The sequence below is a fragment of the Sander lucioperca genome, chromosome 11 (genome assembly GCF_008315115.2).
Source record: "Sander lucioperca isolate FBNREF2018 chromosome 11, SLUC_FBN_1.2, whole genome shotgun sequence".
Taxonomy (NCBI): Eukaryota; Metazoa; Chordata; class Actinopteri; order Perciformes; family Percidae; genus Sander; species Sander lucioperca.
In genome coordinates, this window is record NC_050183.1 from 30738202 (window position 1) to 30763003 (window position 24802).

The window sequence follows — 24802 nt, forward strand, 5'->3', positions numbered from 1 at the left end:
TTAAACTAAAAACATTACATCTGCTTCCAGAGCTTTGTCCAACTACAAATCAACTTTATTTTCTTCTGTATTCCCTTGTAATAAATTGGAAATTTCTACTAATGGACTTAGATATTTCATGTGTTCCTATTCAGAGTCCTGTGTAATATTGAATTGTTTTTCTTTTACCCCTGTATTTAAAGCACTTGAGCCAACAGTTGCGTAAACGTGGCCAAAGTCGCTGAGTCAGCCTTCATCTGTGCCGCCACAACAGAGCATCATGTCAGCCCAGCAGCATCTCTCCAATGGGGCTCTCAAAGCATTTGTCAGTTTTTTTCTTTCTGCAACTCGCATCACATCGATCTGTTATCATTTAAGTCCTGATCAGTGAAACAAAAGTCCAGAATAAAATATATTTTGATAAGAGTTTTGCGTTTTTATTTGTGTGTAACAAAGTACTCGTGTCAGTGACAATCATGAATCCATGTTTTATTCATGTCAAAACACAAAAAAAGAATGGCTTTAAAGGGTAACTACGGTTTTTTTCAAACTGGACCCTATTTTCCTTTGCTTTTATGTCTAAGTGACTGATGGGAACAACAATCTTTGACATTGGTCCAGTATTAGCAAGACAAGCTACAATGTAAGTTAATAGGGCATTTGTCCAGCTTGAATTTACCTTCACAAAAGTGCTCGTTTTCCCACTGACAGGCTCAGATTAATATTCTAAGTGTCTGACAACATATATAATATGGAAAGGATCCCTTCAGAGATAGACCTTTAAAACCTCTTTGAGACCTTTCTGTTTAACCAGAAACAGCTCTGAAGTCGCTACCACTAACCCACCAAACTCCATTTAAAAAAAGCAATATTTTTAGTGTGTATAGAGCCAACATATTTTCACATGTAAATCAGTAAACTATGTGTTTATTTCAACCAAAACTAGAGTTGTGATGGTTGGAAAAGTGGAAAGATGACCCAAAACGGCTTTTCACAGTTTTGTTTTGTTTCTGTCGACTTTGAATGAAGTGTATTTTACAATGCTAAAATCACTGTTTATTTACATGGAGTCTGGTGGGTTTAGCGAGCGGAATTTCGTAGATGTTTTTAAGGCTTTTACTCTTTAAAAGAAAGGTTGACCTCCTTAGAAATCCTTTCCATAATGTCAGCCACTTAGAATATTAATCTGAGCCTCGAAGTGGCAAAACAAGCACTTTTGTGAAAGTAAATACAAGCTGGACAATTGTCCTATTAACTTACATTGTAGCTTGTTCAGCCGCTGCCGACTGCAGCGATCTCGCTTAATACTGGACCAATGTCAAAGATTGTTGTTCCCATCAGTCACTAAGACACAAAAACGTAGGAAAATAGGGTCCAGGTTGAGAAAAACGGTAGCTACCCTTTAATAAACCAATAAAACATTGATTTCAAAGAGCTTGAACCTCCCTCATGTTCCTGTCCTCATGCTGGTGCTTTCTGTGGCACACAGCAGACATGAAAAAACTAAAGAGGCATGCTTCATTCTCAGTGTATGTTTTCAAAGCAAGGGATTTTCACAGTAGGAGAAAAGAGTTTGTACTTCACATTGTCACATAAAGCCTAGGGTTATTTTGATTTTTGTTTCTCCTGTGACGGCTCCTAAGCCTATTAAGTCCCTCTGGTTGCTGGGATCTGGGGATTGGCTAATGAGGACTGATGATTGACACCTGGATCAACTGATTGCTCACATGTCTATAAATAGGAGTGCTCATTCTCTCTCCCTCCTCAAGGTTGCTTGGTTTGTTTGGATTTTTGGTTTAGTTACTTTTGCGTTCTAGCTTTGATACATCTAGAGACATCCATACATTACACACATCCATACATTACACACATTGCTGATTAACTGATTGCACGTTTATCTTTGTTAATATAAATAAATTGGATTTAACTGAACAACCATGTGTGTCTCCACCTTTTGTCATGCCTTTGAGCCAGGTCATGACACTCCTAAAGGAAACCTTACAGTAGCTTCCCACTGGCCCCACTCAGGCAACTATTGGGTTAGTGACCTGCGCACATTGGAATCCACAGCTCAATTATTTCTTTTTATGTATAGGAGTTGATCCTACAGAGCCCCTAAGGGGACATTACATGACACTCTCTGGTGTGCACGCAAAAGTATCTTGTGCTCACAAGAAACCAATCTAAGCCTAGCAAAATGATGCTAACAAAGTAATGCTAACGTTATGTGGCTAAAGTTTATATTTGACATTCACAGCATGAAATCAGTGAACAGTTGCCTTATCATCTTTAAGTTTGTTAATGACACTCTCAGGTACATTTCGTGCGACTCAGATTGGTTTCTTGTGCGCACCAGAAAGTTTCTCGTGCACACCAGAGGAAAAAAAAAATCCTACTGCAGATATGGTATGATCCTACTGCAGATAAAAAAACAAACATGAGACTGGACTAAATGTTGGTGGAGTATCATTGAACAAAATACACTGTAGTTCACCAGAGCAGAGGTTCCCAACATACTGGGCCTCGGAATATTTACTAATGGGCCATGATGAAACAATATCAATTTGCAATAAATAACAAAGTATGTAACTTTAGAGGCTATAGCATTTTCTAACTTGATATCAAGGCTTGTTTGTGTGTGGGGAGGATACATAGTGAGACATGCCTGATGTGTGAACATGCATGTGAACAGACCTATAGGAACCCTCTCAGTCTAACTTTATGTTTCAGGGTACTGATGCGGAGTGGAGAGCAAGCAGCTCCCCCTGGTGGCTCATCTGCAGTACTTATGCTTTAGCATGAAAGAATATGAAGGTGTGAGTCCTCTGAGGGACCACTTGACAATTTACCCAAACAGTAAAGAGACAGTTGTTAAGTTGACAAATTTCACGATAATAGAGCATAATATAATATACATTTTCATTTAAATAAATGGCATTTTTGTTCTCTGCATAGTGCATTGATAGGGATTTAAATAGCCCCTATTATGCTTTTTTGTAGATTTGCAGATTTAGTGTGTTGTATAGCTTTTGTGTATGTAATAAATGTACAAAGTACAAAAAAACACATTTCACTCCAAATGGAGCTTTATCTCCCACAGCCATCCCACTTTTTCTCAACTGCCTGAAAATGGCTGGCCCACATTCCTGTTTGACGTTCCTCAATCTGTCACTGATTGAGAAAGCGAGCCCACTTTTTCATATGTGCTGCCCATTGGTGCTGCCTGAGCAAGCACAGCCCGTCCAGTGGCTTGTTTGAATTTGGTTGACCAATCACAACAGAGTGGGCCAGCTGACCAATCAGAGCAGACTGGGCTTTTCAGGAAGGTGGGCCAAGAGCTCAGACAGAGTGTTTCAGGTGGAGGCAATGCAGCAATGGGCAGTATGAGAAACATATGTTTTTTTAAACATCAAAGCATGTAACCTATTTGAGGAGACCCCAAGAGTACACATATGACACTGAAAAGGAGTATAATAGGGCCTCCTTAAACTATAATTTATTATATAGTATTTCATTAAAACTTGTATGATAAAACCAGGGACCAGATGCATTACACTCTGTGTAAATTCAGGACTAAAACTTTGCATTGCCTCAGATTTATACAGCAGGAAGCAACCACAGTTGCAGAGACAAATAAAAGAGGGCGCCCTGTTTGATATGTTGCCATGAGAAGCGGAGTGCAAAAATGGCCACCAAAGACACCATCAAAAACTATGGAAGAGGATTAGGGCCATATGTGAAAAAATGTATTCGAGTTCTGAGTTTAATCTCAAAATTCTGAGAATAAAGTCAGAACTCAAATTTTTTCACATGTGGCCCTAATCCTAATCCTCTTCCATAAAAAGACAAATAAAACTTATTTTTCAAAATGATTGAAAGATTGAAAGAATAATTGTATCAAGAGCTTGATCACTGGGAATACAATATAAAAGCACTTGCGAAGCTTCTGATTTTTTTTTGGCAATTTTCAACTCCTCATGACTCTGATGTGTCTGCTTGAGGATCAGAGCAGGACGGAGACGTTGGCTGCTGTTACACTCCCAGTCCCAGTGTGGTTGTGTGGCTCCTGACTGTGGCTGTAGAAAGGCAGGAAATGAGCCACTTCTGCCAGGGTCTGCAGGACATCGTAGGTTACTGCAAACAGGAAGTAGGTGGGAAGCAGCCAACTGAGGCTGAAGACACAGTCACCTACTGGCAGAGGGACTGCAAGGTGTCTGAAAAGGACGAGAGAGAGAGAGAGAGAGAGAGAGAGAGAGAGAGAGAGAGAGAGAGAGAGAGGGAGAGAGAGAGAGAGAGAGAGAGATATTTTAACAATGCCAGATTTCAAAGAGCTGAATGTCAATTCAAAATTAAACATTCTCCTGGGAGGAGACAGGGCTTTTCTTGGCACCCAATATATTCAAACATACCCTAACCTGAGGGACAGTGAATGGCACACACACACGCACACACACACACACACACACACACACACACACACACACACACACACACACACACACACACACACACACACACACACACACACACATTTATTGTCTAATGTCTTTAATTTTTATTAGAATTTACTTTTTGTTTCATATTGCTTTTTAACTTTTTTTTTAAAAATTTGCCATACAAATAGATTTATAAAATGATATAAACCCATCCTAATATTGTGTTAATGCACATATAACTGTTTATTGTGTTTTGTCTGATGCTTTGACAACATTGTTATTGAAACTTTCATGCCAATAAAGCCCCTTGAATTGAACTGAATTGAATTGAATTGAGACCACAGACTCAGAAAGACTCTGAGCAGGTACAGGCTGAGTGGACACAGTCTGGCTGTGGAAACCGGCCGCCACAGAGAGACCTGGCTGCCTCGAGAAGACAGGCTGTGTCAGCTCTGTCCACAGAGACAGGTGGAGACAGAGCAACACTTCCTGCTTCAATGTAGCACATATACTGACATCAGAACTCAGTTATTTACGAAAATTAAATGTAAACTCCCAGATTTTGATACACTCTCTGACCAGACAAAAATGCAACTATCTACTTGGAGAAAATAGTGTGAGTGCTGTAGAAGCAGCGAGATATGTGAGTGCATGTCACAGCCTGAGAGACAACCAGCACAACACCTAACATCTGTAGTTCATCTCCCCACAGTTTACTCTGCCTTCTCATTTAGTCCTCTACTTCATGTGTTTGTTTGCTTTTGTCTTTGTTTTCTTACTTACATTTGACACAATATTTTAGTTTACTCAATGAATTGTATGTATGTATTTCTTCTCACATTATTATCCTTGATGTTTTGGCAATATTGTTATTTCTGACATTCATGCCAATAAAACCATTTGAATTGAAAATTGAGAGAGGGAGAGAGAGAGTAGAAGAGAGGGAGAGAGAGATAGAGAGGGAGAGAGAGAGAGAGAGAGAGAGAGAGAGAGGGAAAGAGAGAGGGAGAGAGAAAAAGGGAGAAAGAGAGAGAGAGGGAGAGATGTGACAGCCGTTCATCTTCAGTTAAACCTCACTGACCGAGCTGTGCAGCCACACATTCAAACTCACAGAATGTTATTTTCAATTCTAGTGACAATCTAGTGACCTACCAAATACCTAAAGCTGACTTTCATAAAATGACATTTTGTATAAAATGATCCACAAGACATCTAGAATATTTCAATTCGATGGAACGGTGCGATGGAGGAAAACTGTATGTTAGGGAGTTAACCCTAGTGCCCTGCTACAACCTGCTACGCCATGAACTACTACAACTACTATTTCTAGTCATAGTTCCATTATTTTTATTGTGACTATAATTGCCACTGTTCATCATACCCCCAACCGGCACCGGTAGACGACCAACTTTTTGATACTTAAAGCTGCAGTGGGTAGAAAGCAAGAAAACGGCAGGATATGAAGTAGAGTGAGACCTTTTCCTGCGGTTCTCCCTCTTCCCTTTTTGTCGCATGGGCATATACAGTAGATTCGCAGGACAGCCTATAGGAACGCTCTCTCTCTTTGAAATGACCTCTCTTATGCCTAAAAACAGAGCCAAGAGGATTTGCAGGAGTCTAGTGTTCTCTCAGACAACTTGAATTACAACACGCTGAAAGATAATTATGGATTTTTTGTCCAACAGCACCAGAAACAAATTGCCATTGCCTATGGGTTTAGACAATAGTGAAATTAGAAAATAGTGAAAAATAATTATTTTTCTTGAATAACATCAAATTTTTTGGAGTCACAAAGAATTCTATATTCCTAAAATCCAAGTTAAGCTAATACTCAAACAAATAAAAAAGGACTCCTAATATGCAGAAAGGTTGCTTCAAATGCAAATCATGCTCATTCTCATTCTCATTGTCATTGAAATACATATATAAAAAATGATTATAGTGTGATTTTTGCGAGGATCTATCCCAAACAAAGATATTCTCTTTAGTCTGTAGGATAGGATTTGTAGGATGGGACGCCTCTGCAGGACCACAATACTTCATTCAAAATGGTTTGACACATTTTGCTTATATTTGGTTATTGCACTAGTCCATATTGCGATTTTGATAACATTCCGATTTATTGTGCAGCCCTAAAAGGAACATAAAAACACGAAGATTTAAAGCTGTGTGCATTGTTGGTCAAAGTGAGCTCCGTCTTACACACTGGCAGCTGTTATTTAAGGAGGTGAAAACAGCAGCAGTAGTCACAGGAGTAACAGTACCACATTTAGTACTAATCACAGTAATAGACATTATAAATACAGATATGTGTTTACATTTAAATAGCACATATTATGTTTTTTCGTCTTTTCTGACCTATAAATGTTGTTGTAATGTTGTATTGTCATGTTAGACGATACCAAAGTGTCAAATAATGAGGTTAATGTATTTAGACGTGAGCCCTGCAGGCAACTCGGGTTAGCTCTGCCCAGCGATGAACGCTCGGATCTCATTGGGTCTTATAGTGCGTTCCATTTGTACTTGGAAGTCGGATTTTCCAAGGTCAAAGTCGGAAAAACACCCGCCTGACCTCGGATTCACTGAGTTCAAAATCCAACATGGCTGCTCCGTGCATCAACAGTAGTGAAAGCTGTATTAACATACTGTTTATTAGCACTTCTTCGGGTGACTACACACGGCAGTAAGCATGATCGGTCCGCATACAGTAAAAGGAAAGACTCTGTGTTAAAACTGGTTAAAAAAATAATATTAATATGCATCATAGCACAGAGATGGCACTGGTGAAAATTACTAACGCCCTTCTAACTGCTTCAGACAAAAGACTTGTCTCCATACTTGTCTTACTAGATCTTAGTGCTGCATTCAACACTACTGACCATACCATCCTGTTACAGAGACTGGAACATTTAGTCGGCATTAAAGGAATTGCACTAAGCTGGTTTAAGTCTTATTTATCTGAACGATCTCAATTTGTTGCTGTTAACGATGAATCCTCCAGGCACGCTAAAGTTAGCCATGGCGTTCCACAAGGCTCAGTGCTTGGACCAATTTCACCTTATACTGTATATGCTTCCTCTAGGCAATATTATTAGGAAACATTCAATTAACTTTCACTGTTATGCAGATGACACCCAATGTGACCAATATGAGTTATTTTTGATCAGGATCTATCCTTTAACGGCCACTTAAAAGAAACCTCAAGTACAGCCTTTTTTCAACTTCGTAACATTGCCAAAATTAGGCACATCCTGTCTCAAAACGATGCTGAAAAACTAGTCATTTGCATTTGCTACTTCCACGCTGGACTATTGTAATTCCTTACTAGCAGGTTGCTCAAATAAGTCCCTTAAGACTCTCCAGCTGATCCAGAATGCTGCAGCGCATGTTCTGACAAGAACTAAGAAAAGAGATCATATTTCTCCTGTATTAGCTTCTCTGCATTGGCTTCCTGTAAAATCCAAGATTGAATTTAAAATACTTCTTCTGACCTACAAAGCTCTAAATGGTCAAGCACCATCATATCTTGAAGAGCTCATAGTACCTTATTGTCCCATTAGAGCACTGCACTCCCAGAATGCAGAGTTACTTGTGGTTTCTAGAGTCTCTAAAAGTAGAATGGGAGCCAGAACCTTCAGCTATCAGGCTCATTTAAGAGTAAACTTAAAACTCTCCTCTTTGATAAAGGTTATAGTTAGGGAGTGAGGAGTTGCGGCGTTCACCTAGACCAGCGGGGGAGGGTGTATAGCTACAGACATGGCACCCCTTCTCTTCTCTGCTTCTCTTCATAGTCGTCAGATTCATCTACCAACCCTGGCTCAGGTTTGCCTTGCACCAGCTCTTAATTATGCTGTATGCTGACACACTGAGCTCCTCTCTCCTCTCTCTTTCCATCTGTATGCATCCATGTCCCAGAAATGCTTGTTACTAACTTAGCTCTGGAGAGCTTATTCCCCGGAGTCCTTATGTTTGTGACTATTATTGCCACTGTTGATCACACCCCCAACCGGCACCGTCAGACACCGCCTACCAAGAGCCTGGTTCTGTCCGAGGTTTCTCCCTAAAAGGAAGTTTTCCTCACCACCCGATGTTTCTCCCTAAAAGGGAGTTTTTCCTCACTAAATGCTTGCTCTTGGGGGAATTACTGGAATTGTTGGGTCTTTATACATTATAGAGTGTGGTCTAGACCTACTCTATCTGTAAAGTGTCTTGAAATAACTCTTGTGATGATTTGATACTATAAATAAAATTGAATTGAATTGAAGTCATCATTTTGGTGCTGGTGATTTTCCTTTTTGGGGGGTGCCAAAAATTCCTCTATGCAGGAAAAAACCCTGACATTGTAAAAACAGAGGGACTCACTGGAATCTATCTTCTCTGGACTCTCTCAGCATGATGAAGACAAACAGTCCCACTTCAGTGTTGAGGGAGAACGAAACAACTTTGTCCAACATGACAATAAAACCCTGAAGAGAGAGAAGGAAAAACACAGGTGACTGGCAGAATTCCAGGCGAGTACTCCAACATCAATCTCTTATCTTCTTTAACCATCACTACTAGTGTGCGTGTGTGTGTGTTTTGTCATTTACCCTGGGATCACACACTGACACGATAAAGATGACAAGGAATGCAAGCAGTGACATGAATCCTTTAGCCACGCTGGAAGAAAGACAAGAGAAGAATAAGCATGGATTCAACTTAATTACTCAGAGTTTCAGATAAATCATACATCACAAAACAAGCCTCTTCATCTTCATTTATGTGAAGGTGGAATTATTATTATTATTATTATTATTATTATTATTATTATTATAGTACTATCATAGTAATGAGACAGGAAGACCAACGGCTAATTTCAAGTTTTGTTTAAAAGGATAACTTTGGGTTTTTTTCAACCTGGAGCGGCAGCAACGAAACAAGCTACAATGTAAGTTAATAAGGCAATTGTGCACCTTATATTTACGTTCACAAAAGTGCTTGTTTTGCCACTGACAGACTCAGATTATTACTGACAATCTTACAGAAAGAATTTCTTATTTGGGTGACCTCTCTGTTTAAGAGTACATCCTTTTTTAAACATAAAAACAACCGCAAAATTGCTTTCGCTAAACCCACTAGACTCCATGTAAATAAACAGTAATTTTAGCATCATAAAATACACTTCATTCAAAGTCGACAGAAACAAAATAAAACTATGAAAAGCCGTTTTGGGTCGTCTCTCCACTTTTCCAACAATCACAACTCTAGTTTTGGTTAAAATAAAAACAAATTTGACCAATTTACATGTAAAAATATGTTGGCTCTATACACACTAAAAGTATTACTTTTTTAAATGGAGTCTGGTGGGTTTAGCGCTAGCGATCTCAGAGCTGTTTCTGGTTAAACTAAAATGTCTTAAAGAGGGTTTTAAAAAAGCCTATCTGTGTAGGGATCCTTTTTATAATGTTGTCAGACACTTAGAATAATAATCTGAGCCTGTCAGTGGCCAAAACAGAACTTTTAGTGTTCCAAATTGACGATGCACATTTGCCCCATAGGGTTACATTGCAGCCCGGTCTGCAGCTGCCGGGTCACAGCGTTCTATCTTAATACTGGACCAATTTCAAAGATTCCCATCAGTCACTTACACACAAAAACATAGGAAAATAGGGTCTGCCATTTTCACAGGGGACAGATCCTGCAGAGGCCACTTCCACAGAGCGCTTACTGATGTAATTAGACTTCCAACATATTGTATGCATCTTGGAGACACGTGTCTCAAATGTCACCTCAGGAGGTGGTTTGAGAGTCTCAAACCACCTCCTGAGGTGACATTTTAACATGACGTGGCAGGAAAAGTAACTGATGTTATTAGTCACCCTAGTGCTTTGTGTACTGTATTCCATTTGGATGTGTCACTCCCAATGGCCTGCTCTTGTGAATGCTGGCTCTCTGACATGACTCACTAATCGTACACTTAAATTGAACGCAACCATCAATATTATTACTCAAACCTGTGCTTTTACTGATGATGTCGATGAAGTTGCTAGTAGCCAAGGAGGACAAGGAGGATAAAAAAAACATGATGGACTCTTCAGAAGAGGTAATTATCTTCACTTGAGTTTCTGCGTGCGAAAGTCACTTCCACAGAGCGCTTACTGATGTAATTAGACTTCCAACATATTAATTATGAGCCCAAGCCCGATTTAAACCCGACAATTTTTTTATATGCGGGCCGTTATAACTGACGTTCTCAACTACAATTCAGAGTTGTTTGAACTACAGAAATCTGTTTAGAATTATCTTAATGAATAATGCAACAAGGACGAAGCACTCACCTAAAGGATTATTAGGAACACCTGTTAAATTTCTCCTTAATGCAATTATCTAATCATCAAATCACATGGCAGCTGCTTCAATGCATTTAGGGATGTACCACATCCCTAAATGCATTGAAGCAGCTCAGGTCTAGACAATCTCCTGAACTCCAAACTGAATGTCAGAATGGGAAAGAAAGGTGATCTAAGCAACTTTGAGCGTGGTATGGTTGTTGGTGCCAGACGAGCTGGTCTGAGTATTTCACAATCTGCTCACTTACTGGGATTTTCACGCACAACCATTTCTAGGGTTTACAAAGAATGGTCTGAAAAAGGAAAAACATCCAATATGCGGCAGTCCTGTGGGCGAAAATGCCTTGTTGATGCTAGAGGTCAGAGGAGAATGGGCCGACTGATTCCAGCTGATAGAAGATCAACTTTGACTCAAATAACCCCTCGTTACCACCGAGGTATGCAGCAAAGCATTTGTGAAGCCACAACACGCACAACCTTGAGGCGGATGGGCTACACCAGCAGAAGATCCCACCGGGTACCACTCATCTCCACTAAAAATAGGAAAATGAGGCTACAATTTGCACGAGCTCACCATAATTGGACAGTTGAAGACTGGAAAAATGTTGCCAGGTCTGATGAGTCTCGATTTCTGTTGAGACATTCAGATGGTAGTGGATAGAGGATAGTGGCAGAAAATATCGGCCCGACCTTACTCTAGTACTTTGACACATTATAACTGACCAAAAACAAAAACTACTGTAAAAAAAAACAACTAAGCCTTTCTTCAAAAAACTGAAACTAAATTAAAACTAGCAAAGCACTCTAAACTGCTGCTGTGACATGTGAGCACAAACATTGACCCCTTTCACTCCTCACCCTCTTGCCGAGCAGATGTGCTCTTTGTTGGGCAGGTTTCTCTCCCAGGCTTTAGACAGCCACTCCAGTCTGCTGATCCACACCGAGCTCACCAGACCATCAACTGAAAGAAGCACAACTAGTCAGTCAATACAAAACACTTTATAAAGGAATAGTTCAACATTTTGGTAAATCCACATTCTTGCTTAGAGTTTGATGTTAGAAGATGCAATCAATTAACACATTCTCAAGGTACGTGTCCGCATTGTTTTTACGGATGGGATCGCCCCGCTTCCCAGTATTGCACGCTAGTGGGCTTGCCACCAGTTTCTCTTCACTGACCACTGACAAGCAAAGAAAACAGTCTACACTCTCCTACAACCACGATGGCTGCAGCTGATTGGACGAACGCCTTACATGGGGCTGTTAGCTCCAGGATTTCAAAGCAGACCTTAATGGTGGCTCCGTCGGAATACGATCTCTTATTTTACGAAAATAGTTAACTGAAACGTGTTTCTGAAAACATTTTAAGCAAGAAATAGGCTATGCAGTTGCTGAATCTGTCTTCATTTTAGACCGACAACAGTCAGTGTAAAGGATTTTCGTCAGCTTTCGCGAGGCGTCGAGCTGAGCCGGCCGCTCCTTATTTGCATAAAGTTGGCTGAATTCAACTTTATGCAAATGATGAGTGGGCGACTCAAAGTCCCGCTTCTCCAAAGTCCCCTTGACGCTGGGAAGCGTCAAAATGATGCTGACAATGGACACACACCATTCAATTCAATGCAACTGTATCACAACAGGAGTTATCTCAGGACACTTTACAGATAGAGTAGGTCTAGACCACACACTATAATTTACAAAGACCCAACAATTTCCCACGAGAAAGCATTTGGTGCGACAGTGGCGAGTAAAAACTTCCTTTTAGGCAGGAACCTTGGACAGACCCAGGCTCTTGGTGGGCGGCCATCTGCCACTGCCGGTTGGGACACAGAGACACTGATACAGATATACATGATATGATTCATAACAATTATAGCAGTTGGCATGATGCGCCGTGGTACTTACAGTAACAATCACCATCACTCCCATTGTGTCAAAAAGCGATGCTTGGTCAGGTGCCTTTGGTGTTGTTTATTGACGCAAAGAGTCTCCTTTAACGTCATATTTAGACGCGCTTGGTCGGGACTCTTGGCGTCACTTTTTGACGCTCTGGGTCGGGACATACGTTTAACTAACTGCAGCAGAACCATGCATCATATTATATTTAGCATCGCTGCGCCCGTCCTGTTATAACTCCGGACCCCCAGTTTGGGAACCCATTGGGCTTCCTTTGTGTTGGCCTTTTAAACTCTGGTGAATTCATGAGGACTATGGTCAACCTTTTCTCAGATCTCTGCAGGGTAAATCCAGACAGCTAGCTAGACTATCTGTCCAATCTGAGTTTTCTGTTGCTACTAAAACAACTATTGAACGTACACCAAAACAAGTTCCTTCCCGAGGCTATTTTGCAGAGGCACCGCTGCTTTTACCAGTGCTTAGCACTGCCCAAGACAATTGTGATTGGTTTAAAGAAATGCCAATAAACCAGAGCACATTTTTCTCCCATCCCAGAATGCTGTGTGGAAGGTCTGGCAATGCGAGACTACTGTGGTTGCAACATCAAGTGTACATTAATGCTAAATGACTAAATCACATTCAAGCAGGAGTAAACTTACTTGTGTGTTTCATGGCAGATCCCATTACCAGGAAGGACACAGTGACGCTGATGGCTATAAACACCTGGATCAGCTCAGCCAGCCAGGAGTATGCCTTGTAACGTTCATTAATAATCTACATGGGTTGGTGAGGTGGGTGATGGATGTTGGTGGATGTTGAAAATGAGGACACAACAAGGGAGAAGAAGGGAGGCATGTTTTTGTAATTTAGATTAGAACACATATAACCTAGTTTTGAAATAAAAAGGCACACTCAGTGTTTTTTTTATTGTGTGTTATAAGTTATATATAATATTGAGTGTGATTGTGTGTGTTATAGTATTATATATAATATTGAAACATTTTAACCACGACATACAGTATGTTTCTATGAACATTTAGGCTACATTTACATGACTACGTTTTGGTTTTTAAGCAGAGTTTTGAGCCAAAAGCGATCTCCGTGCACAAAAGCGTTTTAGCTCCAGTTTTTAGCAGACTGCGTTTAAACTAAGACGTCCAAACCGCATATCTCATGAAGATTCTCGTATACTGGGCATGCGCATGCCGGGGTAAACAGTAGGCATCAGGTATATGGCGCCCCTTGCTGGTAGTTGCCATGGTAACGTTAGTAGCTTAGTCTCAGAGAACGAGACGTCATGACCCAATCAGGCGGCGAAACGTTGGCGTCAGTGTGGGTGTTGCCAAAGGTCTCCGTTTGCTGCTACTGAGACTGCAACACAACCCTGCAGATTCCTAACCAAAACAGGGTCAGAAGAGTTTTCAGAATGTCTCCGGTTTAGGGGCTCTGAAATGCCAGAGCAGTGTGAATGCGCGGTGCAAACGTAGCAAAAGATATTTGTTTTTAAACCAAAACATAGCAATGTAAATGCAGCTTTAGTATGTTGAAATGCATTCTAAAACACAGATGACACCATTTACATGTTAGCTGAGGGACCTGCTTTCATCACTCTCTGATCTAGTCTTCCATTATGCAGGTCATTGTTTTGACCAAAGAGCTTCATATTTTTCATTGATTAGCTCTCTATTTTAAGTTCTGCTCATCAGTAAAATCACCACTTTGGTTAGAATGAAAACCTCCAGAATTCCTCAAGTGTAATTTCATGAAAAGACACAATTAACTTGGGTTCCCTTACTAATAGTTATAGTCAGAGGGTGCATTTGTAGTGTATCTGTGTCAGCACCAGGCCCCTGTCTGTGACTCTGGCTGATGAGATTTTTATAAGAATTTGACCTGGTGCAGCTTTATTCTCCTGAGTTATATTCCCTTTAAAGAGTTCGAGCCAGGCCAGCTGCATTGTGCCATCTCTGACTACTGATTAGTTTTGTCAGGCAGGTCCAGCCAGCCACCCCAGATAATTGCTGCATGTTTCAATTAGCGGTTGTTAGCTTGGTAGACACACTGTTTCCTGTGTAATTGGATCCAAACACAGGCTGAACACATGCTGCTGCTGTTGACTTCACCACAAACCATTATCTAGCCCTGCATGTGGCTCTAGGAGCACTTATAGGCCTTTAACACATGTACAAACTATATTGTATTATGGTTTAATAAGTACTTGCACTACTTGCAGTGTTACAGAGGTACTATGTGCAAAATGACTACCTTGCAACAGAGACTGTTGTACAGGATGAGCTCAACAAAGATCCAGTGGATCACCACCACCAATAGGTACTATTGGTGAGAGTTTTTAACAAGTGGAAAAATGTCCATCCCTCCTGAGGGGCAACTTGGAGTTCACTTCGACTTTTTCCACCCATCGTAGCTCTATATACCATCTTATTAAAACTAGGGGCCTTGATCAATCATTATATATGTAACACATTCACAAGATATACTGTATACAGCAGGATATTTGTGTGATTTGATTGTCTTTCTGTCTTTCAGTTAGCCTTAAAGAGGAAGAGGGAAAACTAAACAATGATGCACATCTCTCAGAGTCAGTGCGGATTGGGATATCTAAAAAAAAAAACTAAGTTGAACTGTTCTGCGAGGCTCCAGAAACACTTTGATTGCACATAACAAAATACTTCCTCACAGCTGAACTGTGAACTTGTTAAGTACAGCATCAATACATTCAAAAGTGAGATATGAAGCTTAATTTAACTCTGGAATTATTTAAAAACAGATAAAAAGAGTTGACAGGCATTATGTAAATTATGAGTACTTCAATATGTATATTTTCTATTCTCTACCTCACCAATACAAACACACAAAAGGAGTGTGGTGTCCTTACCTTAGTCAATGGTATGGTTGCAATCTCTCCTGCTTTTTCAGACCTGAGGCGGAAAACACAGATAACATAACAGTTTATCTGAAGGTTACAGAGGAGGCTTTTAAGGTGCTCAGTGGAGTGCCATTAAGTGGCGTCTCCTCCCTCATCAATGACTTCTGATGTTTCATTAAGCAAATCTTTACCCAAGGAGAACATGATATTCAGCAGCTGTAATACCACTTCACCTGCACCAGTCTGAGGCTACATTACCACCGCTACGTTTTGGTTTGAAAACGAAATATCTTTTTTGAAGTTTACACCTTGCATACTGCTCTGGTCTTTCAGAGCCTCTAAACCGGAGACATTTGGAAACACTTTTGACCCCGTTTTGGTTTGGATTCTCTGGGGTTGTGTTGCAGTCTCAACAGCAGGAAACGAAGACCTTTGGCAACACAGACACTGATGCCAATGTTTCGCCGCCTGATTGGGTCTTATCAATCATGACGTCTCGTTCTCTGAGTATACAGTACATGCTGCCTCCTGTTTACCCCGGCACGTGCATGCCCAGTATACCAGAATCTTCATGAGATATATGCACGTTCGTTTTTGGAGCTAAAAACAAACCAAAACGTAGCAATGCAAATGTAGCCTGAGAATAGAGGCCTACATCTTTGCTGTCACTGGCTTTCTGTTACCCACATGGTCGAAGATGCTGTGTTAATTCAGTGGAAACAAATAACTCATGTTGTGTCTGTCTTATAACATGGTTAACATGAAGCATTTTCAGGAAATTGCGAGCTGCCCAGTCCATCCACTTTTTTTGCCAAGACCCAGTGTTGACAACCCCAGAGATGGACAATCTGTTTAGCCATCTCTCGGTGTCCGATGCTGCCTCGGCGGGGAGTAAAACAGATGGACCTTACGTAGGCTCTATGCTGCCGATGGCCCGCTGCTGATTCAGGCATTGCATTTTTGTTGTATGGTATCATAGCAATGACTACGACTCACAGTACCAAAGGATTATTTCAGGTTAAAAAAATGGAGGGGCCATGCATTGCTTTCCCTTGTAGAAAAGAACTTAGGCCTACCAACAAAATTGTGTTTTATTGTTTTTAAGCGTTCCTAGTCTCTAATTAAACTAGGTGGCGTTGTCGGACAACAGTTTTAAGTGAGTCAGCCGGTGCCACGCACACGCTTGGCACCCTGGCCGCACATGTATAAGGGAATCAGGTGGACCATTGCATGGTCTGAGTTTCCCAGTGCAGCGCGGGGGACAGCATGATATGCGTCCAAAATATTCTCCTCTTTGTTTGGACATTTAATAAACTGTCTGTATTTGGGGAGTTCATGGCTGAGATTACCTTTGTTACCTTTGTCACGAGGACAATAACAAGGGAATCTGGGCGGTGAGTGTGCGCTGGGCTTCCTGCACGTTGGCCTGCAGTGGAATGTAAACACCGACCAGGATGAATGAAGCAAACTCACGAGGGGAGTGGAAGGGTTTGCAGTTGATAAAGAAAGTTTCCAGATCAGCAGAACAGTGCTGTAGAATCTCTGTTACATTATTACACCAGCCACTGTTAGTGTAGAAACAGATACCTCCATCTTTCGATTTTCTAGAGAGATCTGTGTCACAGTTCAAGGTTCAAGGTATCTTTATTATCCCCGAAGGGCAATTCGGTTTACAGCCAGCAGTAGGCTACATAGACAGCAAGCACACCCAAAAAACACAACAAAATAATACTAGAGCTACATTTTAAGAGAGTCATTCACAATGCTAATGGAAGCAGGAATAAATGATTTTTTTGAACCTATTCTTTTTGCATCGTGTCGTTTGTATCTGCACCCTGATGGTAGCAACATAAATTCGCACTCCAATGGATGGCTCGGATCGGCCAAGATGGACTTGGCTTTCTTTAAGGACCTGTCCTGATTCAGGTCATGAAGGTTGGTCAACGGTGTTCCAGCAATTTTGCTGCACACTTTGGCAATGCCTTGCAGGCGTTTTTTTCTGTTTGACAGAAAGTGATCCGTGCCAGCAGATAAAAGAGAAGGTAAGAATAAAATTGAATAAAATTTTATTCAATTTTATTTTATTCTTGTGCCAGCAGAAGAATAAAAAAGGTAAGAAAAAATTCAATAAAACAGGAATAAAACATTTTCATTAAAGTGGCGTCGACATTAAAGCTGCGTAGCTTACGATAAAAGTGCATTCGCTGATGTGCTTTTTTACACGCAGCATCAATATGAGGCTCAAAGTTTGTTATCGAGGAGAGTCCCAAGATATTTGTACTGTAGTACAAGTTCAACATCCTGGTTGTCTATCACCATAGGGATGATGGTGTTATGATTCCTCCTGAAATGTCAGGGTTTTGGTATTTTGTTCTGTTTTATTGTGTAGTCTTGTTTCTCTGTTTTGCTTGGTTTCCTGTTTTATTTTGTAGTCTGTCTGGTCTCCCTTGTCTTGTCTAGCTTTCTTCCTGTCTTTGTTTGTTTCCCGCCTTTTTTGATTTGTTCCACCTGTTGTGTCACCTGCCTCTCGTTCCCTCATTACCTTGTGTATTTAGCCTCTCTGTTTTCCCTTGTCTCTTGTCGGATCGTCTCGTTATTTTTGCTGTGCGTTCTGTTCTGTTTGTGTTCCCTGTCTTGGATTTCCTTGTTTTCTGGATTATTGCTCCCAGTAAGTGTTGCTTTTGTTTTATTAAAGCTCTTTAAACTGCATTTGGGTCCCAACCTTGCCTGCCTTCGCACCAGCCGTGACATGAAATCAATACACATCTCCTTCGTTTTTTCCACATTGACGGTCTGCTCTGAACAGTCAGAAACCAGCCAGCTGTAGCGCCGAGTCCACTATCTGACCACAGACCACAAAATCACTGTTTTTTCTCAACAGGAGCTGAAGTTCGTCCAGTGTGTTGCACAGTGAGCGCACGTTGGAGAGAAATATCCCAGGTAGTGCAGTGCAAAATCCCCGGCTGCGAACCCATCCCAGCACACCCAGCTCTTTTCCCTCGTCTCCTTCTTCTGTGCTTCACTCCATGAGCCATGGTTAATACGCCTTTGAACAGAATGTCCAATAAATCCACGGAAGATGGAAGAAAAGTGGGAATTAAGTCCACTGGTGTTTCCCTGATGTTCATGAGCTCATCTCTGGTGAAAGAGCTCCGGGTATCGCAGCAGAAAACTGAATTTACGACCAAAATGAAAAAACGAGCACCAAATTACCCGCTGTTGGTGCCATCTTGGTTCGCATATCAATTTAAGTACATTGTGCTTATATATCTCTATCTATCTATCTATCTATCTATCTATCTATCTATATATATCTCTCTATCTATATCTATCTATCTATCTATCTATCTCTATCTATCTATCTCTATCTATCTATATATATATCTCTATCTATATATATCTCTCTATCTATCTATATATATATATCTCTATCTATCTATCTATATATATATATCTCTATCTATATATCTATATATATATATATATATATATATATATATATATATATATATATATATATATATATATATATATCGCTGTCATTCTTCACTTGAAGAAAACATTTGAATGCAGGACTTGTACTTCAGAGTACTTATTCTACCACTGCCAATACCAACATTCCCAGTTAGAGAAAGGGTGAAAAGTAAAGCAAGACCAGTTTGCCTGGAGCCCCCAAATCACTAAATCCAGCCCTGAAAAACACCCAAGTCACTGCTAATAATTTACATTTTTTTAACTAATATTTTATTTAATTCCTAAACATTGTCCAAAGGCGTATTAGTCAATTGTCTTGACATGATAACGTTAATGTTAAAGAATGGATTTCATTAGCAAAGTAATTTTGCCAGCGTAACATTATTATTGTTATAAGTTTGTATGACGCTGTTCCTGTAGGCTATCCACTCGTGCTCGTTGATTCCAGGGAAGTGAAGAAGAGTTTGGTTGTACGATCAGTATATCCAGCATCGGCGGTCAGACATACAAATGTTGAAATACACTTAACGGAGGTAATTTCCAAATATGCGTTTCAGTCGCTGCTTGACTCATCTGCAAAGCCCCGCCCCCGCTGCTGTGGGCCTCATTGTTCATTCAGTTTAATATTGAACGTGTTGTGTGTTGAAATTACCCCAAATTCGACACAAAGCAAGCCATTGGATACACGTAAATGGACTGCATTTACAGAATATAGCGCATTTCAAGTCGCTAATACTCAAAGACTACTCAAAGGGTCCGCAGCAATACACCCGCCAAGTGTGAAGTAGATCGGATGAAAGGTTCTCGGGGTGTGCGAAGGACAAACAGACAGAGATTCCTTGCTTTATAGTTAGATAACAGTAATCATAATGTTATAAAGAGCTGCCCTCTACTTTAATTAATCTTCATTAAGAGGTATTGAAATAGAGCCTGGCTCTCTCTGTTTCTAGAGTAGCTGGCCTGCAGAGGGATCTCCTGGGAGGATACAAGAATACTATAGTAGTGGAAAATATTGTCCTAAATATTAAATGAGGCACAAATGGTTGTAAAACATATTGCAGGTCAGGGCTAAACCTATGAATCAGTGTTTCCATTTTCAACTCTAATTTTGGCCATTTGTCTACTGCTGTTGTAAAGTGCTGTAGCTTTCATTATTTTTTTTCCCTTCTGCTTTCCTTTGCCGCCCAGCTAACAGAACTGAGAACTTAAATTTTAAAGCCCCCTGCCTGGAACAATTGAAAGACTTAATACATTTAGAAAACACAAACTTATGGAGCAAACAGCACAAGTGCACATTGTGTATGTTAAAGTGCCCATATTATGAAAAAATCACTCATTTTTCTGGGATTTGGGGTGTTATGTTGTGTCTCTGGTGCTTCCACACACATTCAAACTTTGAAAAAAATCCATCCATGCTGTTTAGAGTGAGATACGGTTTCTGAATGTGTCCTGCCTTCAGTCTCTGGGTGAGCTGTTCAAAATCGACACGGCTTGTGACGTCACAAGCCGAAACGAGCAGGCTAACCGCAACCATTAGCTCGTAGCGTTAGCATGCTAACGCTAATGCTAACGCTAGCATACTAACGCTAGCATGAGGTCTCACTCTGTAGCTAAAACAGAGACCAGGTGAAAAGAGGATCTGCAGCAGTGAGAGAGAGCACTGCAGTACAACAAAAATATGGTGTTTTTTGAAGATTAAACCATGTAAACCTATTCTGGTACAACCTTAAAATACAATTATGAACCTGAAAATGAGCATAATATGGCTGCTTTAAATATGTTGCACAGCCACTGTGTGTGCTGCGGTCACATGGTCAAAATGACCAAATAAATATGATCATCCTATCATGATCCTTTTACACACACAGAGGTCAATTGTTCATCAAAAAAAAAAAATATAACAAACTTAAATTTCTAGCAGTTGCTTCAACTTCATCTGCAACTGCAACTCCCAGAAGGAGCGATTGGGTGTGCAGCAGCTGGTATAAAACACATGAAAAGACATAAATATACATACAAGATATACACACAGTGTTTTACTGAACAACAGTAAAAACTGGAACCAACCGTTACCTTATGAGAAATACGAAGACGAAGAAAAAAAGAAGAAATAAAATGATTACTGAGCAAGGTGCGTGGGTAGCAGCATCTAGCCTACACAGGGTAGGAAAAGTGCATATCAGCCTTACAAAGTCAACATAACATAATCAGCAACAACCATTGTTAACATCAACATTAGCATCCATTACATTACCAACCAAGGGCAAGAACTGAAGTTCAGAAATAAGGGGTGAGAACAGCATTAGCTTTCCAAACTATAAAATAAAAATGTAAATGTCCCCCCTGGGGATCAATAAAGTATTTCAAACTATCTGTCTATGCAACAGGTCTGAAAATGTGCACTGTTGAACTCCCAATATCTTGTTGCTCATCCTCCCAACTATGTTTAGTGCAGTTTTGGACTTGATGTTAAGGTTACCGAACCAACAGAGAAGGTCAGGACAGATTGAATATAAGATTGTAGAACAGAATCACAAGGGACTTGTTGACATGAAACAGTTTCCTCAGCCAGTACAGACGTTGCTGGCCTTTTTTGCATAAAGCTTCAGAGTGGAAAGTACATTTAAGCTAGTTATCCACTATAGTCCCAAGATATTTATTTCTATAGTTTTCAGCAGAGCCTACAGTCTGTCCCTTGATCTTGGTTTCTCGGTTTGTGTCTAAGATCAAAGTCCTTAGTTTTCTGCACATTTAGGTGAAGGAATACATTGCCCCATCAATCTACAAATTCATCAACTACAGCACAATGACTGTTTTCTCTGTTGTGTCTGTGGCAAAATGTGGTCCTGGAGACACCTAGTTTAGCGGGAATTACCACAGAGGCGGATTTGTGTATTTTGCGCGGTGTTTATATGTGTCTGTCTGTCTGTCTGCGGACAGATTTTCTCACCGCAATAGCGTCGCAACCGTGCAAGATGCAGTCGCAGAACATTACAGGTGTGTAGTTGGGATGAAAATGAAGGCTATGTGCGATGATCGGTTAGATCCAAGCAAGGGTACCGGAAGTAGGGGGCTGGGAAATAGTGTACTGACTGTCCCACATCAGAGGCAACACACGTTTATGAGTCAGAGGAAATGGGTTGTGTGGTCAGGAACAAAAGGGCACTTCAGAATGAATTAACCTCAGCCTTTCTCTCTTATCTTTGAATAACCTGCTCTATTCAAGAGGATTGTTGACTTTTGCAGTTTTCAGTCAGCATTCTTGAGGCTGTTAATTCACCACACAATGACATGACCATGGCATTTGTGTATTTAGGCACTTTCACTACTTTTAGTTGCATTTTCACTACTTAAAAAGGACAACTCAAATGTTTTCAATGCAGCACAGTTTTATTTATCAGAAGACCATTAATAAAATCCCTCTGTTTACAGTACATTCAGAAGATGGATTTTTTGAGGATGCTGTTTCTGGACAGGTCAGTATAGCAGTCAAACTGCTATGACAAATGGCTCAAGGTTTGAGTAGCCCTCCCTCTCCTCCTGGATCTTGGTGTTGCTGTTTTTATAAGAAAATAAAAGATGATTAGCATTAGGTTTGCACGATAAGAGGAAAATATCGAATTGCAATTATTTTTGACTGATATTGCAATTGCGACATGATTCACAATATTGGAGGGAATGATCATGTTGGATCATTATTCTCATTTTCATAAAGATATATATACAAATAAAAAAAATTAAATGATTAGTGTGATTTTTGCGAGGATTTGTAGGCCGAGGCGTCCCTGCAGCACCACAATACCTTATTCAGAATGGTTTGACACATATTTTTTATATATACAATTTAGATATTGCACTAGTCCAATGGTTCTCAAACTTCTTACACCTCGGTCCTAGGAGGCTCTCACCATTGTGCCGACGGGAGCGCAGGCCTACCCTATTCAGCTACGGACAGTTCACGCAGGACGCAGGTTTATACCTTATAACATATAAATATTTATTGTTGACTGTCCCGCTCCAACTGAATCCAAATTTGAGGTAACTTGGGTCAAATCTCCTTACTGTTTTGCACCATTTGATGCTAGCAGGTGCTGTGGAGACTTCACCACCGCTGCTTAAAGAGTAAATTTGTTTTTTTTAAACCTTGACCCTATTTTTATCAGGGTAACTAACCCTAATCCCCCATTTCACTGATCATAGTTTAAGTATTTTCTTTTGAAATGTTGAAGTATATCATATTATGTTTTGTAATTGATTTATTTCAATTTTTACAATATATCATAGATTCCATCCGCGTACCACTAGAGGGAGCTTGCGTACCACCAGTGGTCCTTGTACCATAGTTTGAGAACCAGTGGCCTAGTCCATATTGCGATTTCAATACATTTGCGATTAATTGTGCAGTCTGAATTAGCATAGAAAAAAATTGCAATATAACACAAGGTAGTGAATTGCTGTAGAACGAATGGATAAAAATGAGACACGTACTTTCCGACTTGAGGCTTGTTATTTCAGTGGAGGGGGGTGGAGCCGTTTGGGTGGAGCTCCTGTTCGTCTCAGTTGGCTCTCCAACCCAGTTGTTGAACAGGGTTTTTCTTTTACTCTGCTCCTGGCCCTTCAGCTTCGAGGTCAGGCTCTTAAAGCTGGATTCATCTTCCACTCTTCGCTGAGCCTCTCCGCACCTCCTCTGCTCCTTTTTCAGATCACTCGGAGCGAATCTGGGCCTTGTGATCGGCTCCTCGTCCACCATCATCACCTTCTTCCACTCAAGCCTCGCTTTCTTCAGTTGCTCCTGTTTTTGTTTCTCAAGGGCCTTTTGCTCATTCTCCCTCCTTTTCTCCTCCTCCCTCTGTTTGGCTTCCGGCCTCCTCCTCTCCTCCTCATATCTCTTTTTCTGACTTTGCAATCTTTCAGTTTCTTTGTCTTTTTCCTCTTTTTCCCTCATTTGCCTCTGAAGCGCTGTGAGAGCAGCTCTCTCTCTGCGCTCCATCTCCATGTTCCTCAACTCTCTAAATATGTCTCTTCTGAGCTCTTTCCTTCTCTCCTCTGGGGTCAGTTTCCTGAAACTCTTAACAATCTCCATTTCATTCTCGAGTTGACTTTGTTGTCTTGACATCATGTTTTTTTCTCTTTGTGTGTTCTCATGCAGGTTGGTTTGCTTTGAGTCTGTCTCTTGTGGAGGTTTTTGGTTAAGTAATGACACCATATATACTGTATATATATATGTTTTATATCTATGTATTAAACTCTAGAAGCAGAAGAGTGATGGAATTATGGAATACTTTCATCACTCCTCTGCTTCTAGAATGCTCAGAGTTCCAGTGTAGATTTCCAATAAGGAGTTGGTATTTTCAAACTTTTACTAAGAAAAGGATTTGAGGCAGAGTAAAAACAGATGCGTTAAACTTCCTTAAATCCAAGAGCAGCACAGACTCTGATATAGCATCCGGGCCCGGTGTTACACCGGCCTCAACCAGCCGCTGTCAGTCCTAAATGGGATATTTTTCTAACTAAGGCCTAGTACACGTTTTTTTTTTTTTTAACTTTGCTTTTTCTGTGCGTTTTGGCATTTTGTCCACACGCAAACTGGGTTTTAGGTCACTGAAAACAGATCTTTTCGAAACCTCTTTGGCTTGTAATGTCAGAGTGTGAGCTGTTATCTCCTTTGTGAGGGTCACAAATGAGAAGACATTTCATTAGTTTGGCATGTTCTTGACAGCACCTCAATGTGTTTTTGCATGGTAATTATGGGTGTCAGGATTTCGATTTTTGAATCAGAGAATTAATCAAAATGAACTTTTGAT

The 24802-nt window shown here is 40.4% G+C and overlaps 2 protein-coding genes and 1 long non-coding RNA gene across 6 annotated transcripts in view; 1 reads left to right on the forward strand and 2 right to left on the reverse strand.

Annotated features, from left to right (window-relative positions):
- Nucleotides 1-3571: 3571 nt before the first annotated feature.
- The window catches only part of si:ch211-51h4.2, a 91970-nt gene continuing 70739 nt past the window's right edge, over nucleotides 3572-24802 (reverse strand). For all 3 annotated transcript variants that reach the window (XM_036007680.1, XM_036007681.1, XM_031311979.2), the window contains 6 exons: nucleotides 15534-15576; nucleotides 13297-13411; nucleotides 11603-11705; nucleotides 9005-9074; nucleotides 8778-8881; nucleotides 3572-4193 (listed from right to left, as the gene is read on the reverse strand). In XM_036007680.1, the coding sequence (XP_035863573.1) occupies nucleotides 3983-4193; nucleotides 8778-8881; nucleotides 9005-9074; nucleotides 11603-11705; nucleotides 13297-13411; nucleotides 15534-15576 (646 nt within the window). In that variant the 3' untranslated portion in view covers nucleotides 3572-3982. The remainder of the gene's footprint in view (nucleotides 4194-8777; nucleotides 8882-9004; nucleotides 9075-11602; nucleotides 11706-13296; nucleotides 13412-15533; nucleotides 15577-24802) is intronic.
- On the forward strand, nucleotides 4752-4986 carry LOC118496340. The gene is made up of 2 exons (XR_004898901.1): nucleotides 4752-4800; nucleotides 4866-4986. It is a non-coding gene; the product is annotated as an uncharacterized LOC118496340 (long non-coding RNA).
- Nucleotides 22370-24498, reverse strand: LOC116058982 (vicilin-like seed storage protein At2g18540). Of its 2 annotated transcripts, none has more exons than XM_031311985.2 (2): nucleotides 23487-24498; nucleotides 22370-22554 (listed from the first exon to the last, which is right to left on the reverse strand). In XM_031311985.2, the coding sequence occupies exons 1-2, from the start codon at nucleotides 24202-24204 to the stop codon at nucleotides 22496-22498; spliced, it is 777 nt and encodes a 258-aa protein (XP_031167845.1). In that variant the 5' UTR covers nucleotides 24205-24498; the 3' UTR covers nucleotides 22370-22495. The 2 variants fall into 2 exon arrangements, with proteins under 2 accessions (XP_031167845.1, XP_031167844.1); XM_031311984.2 differs by having other exon boundaries at nucleotides 23483-24498.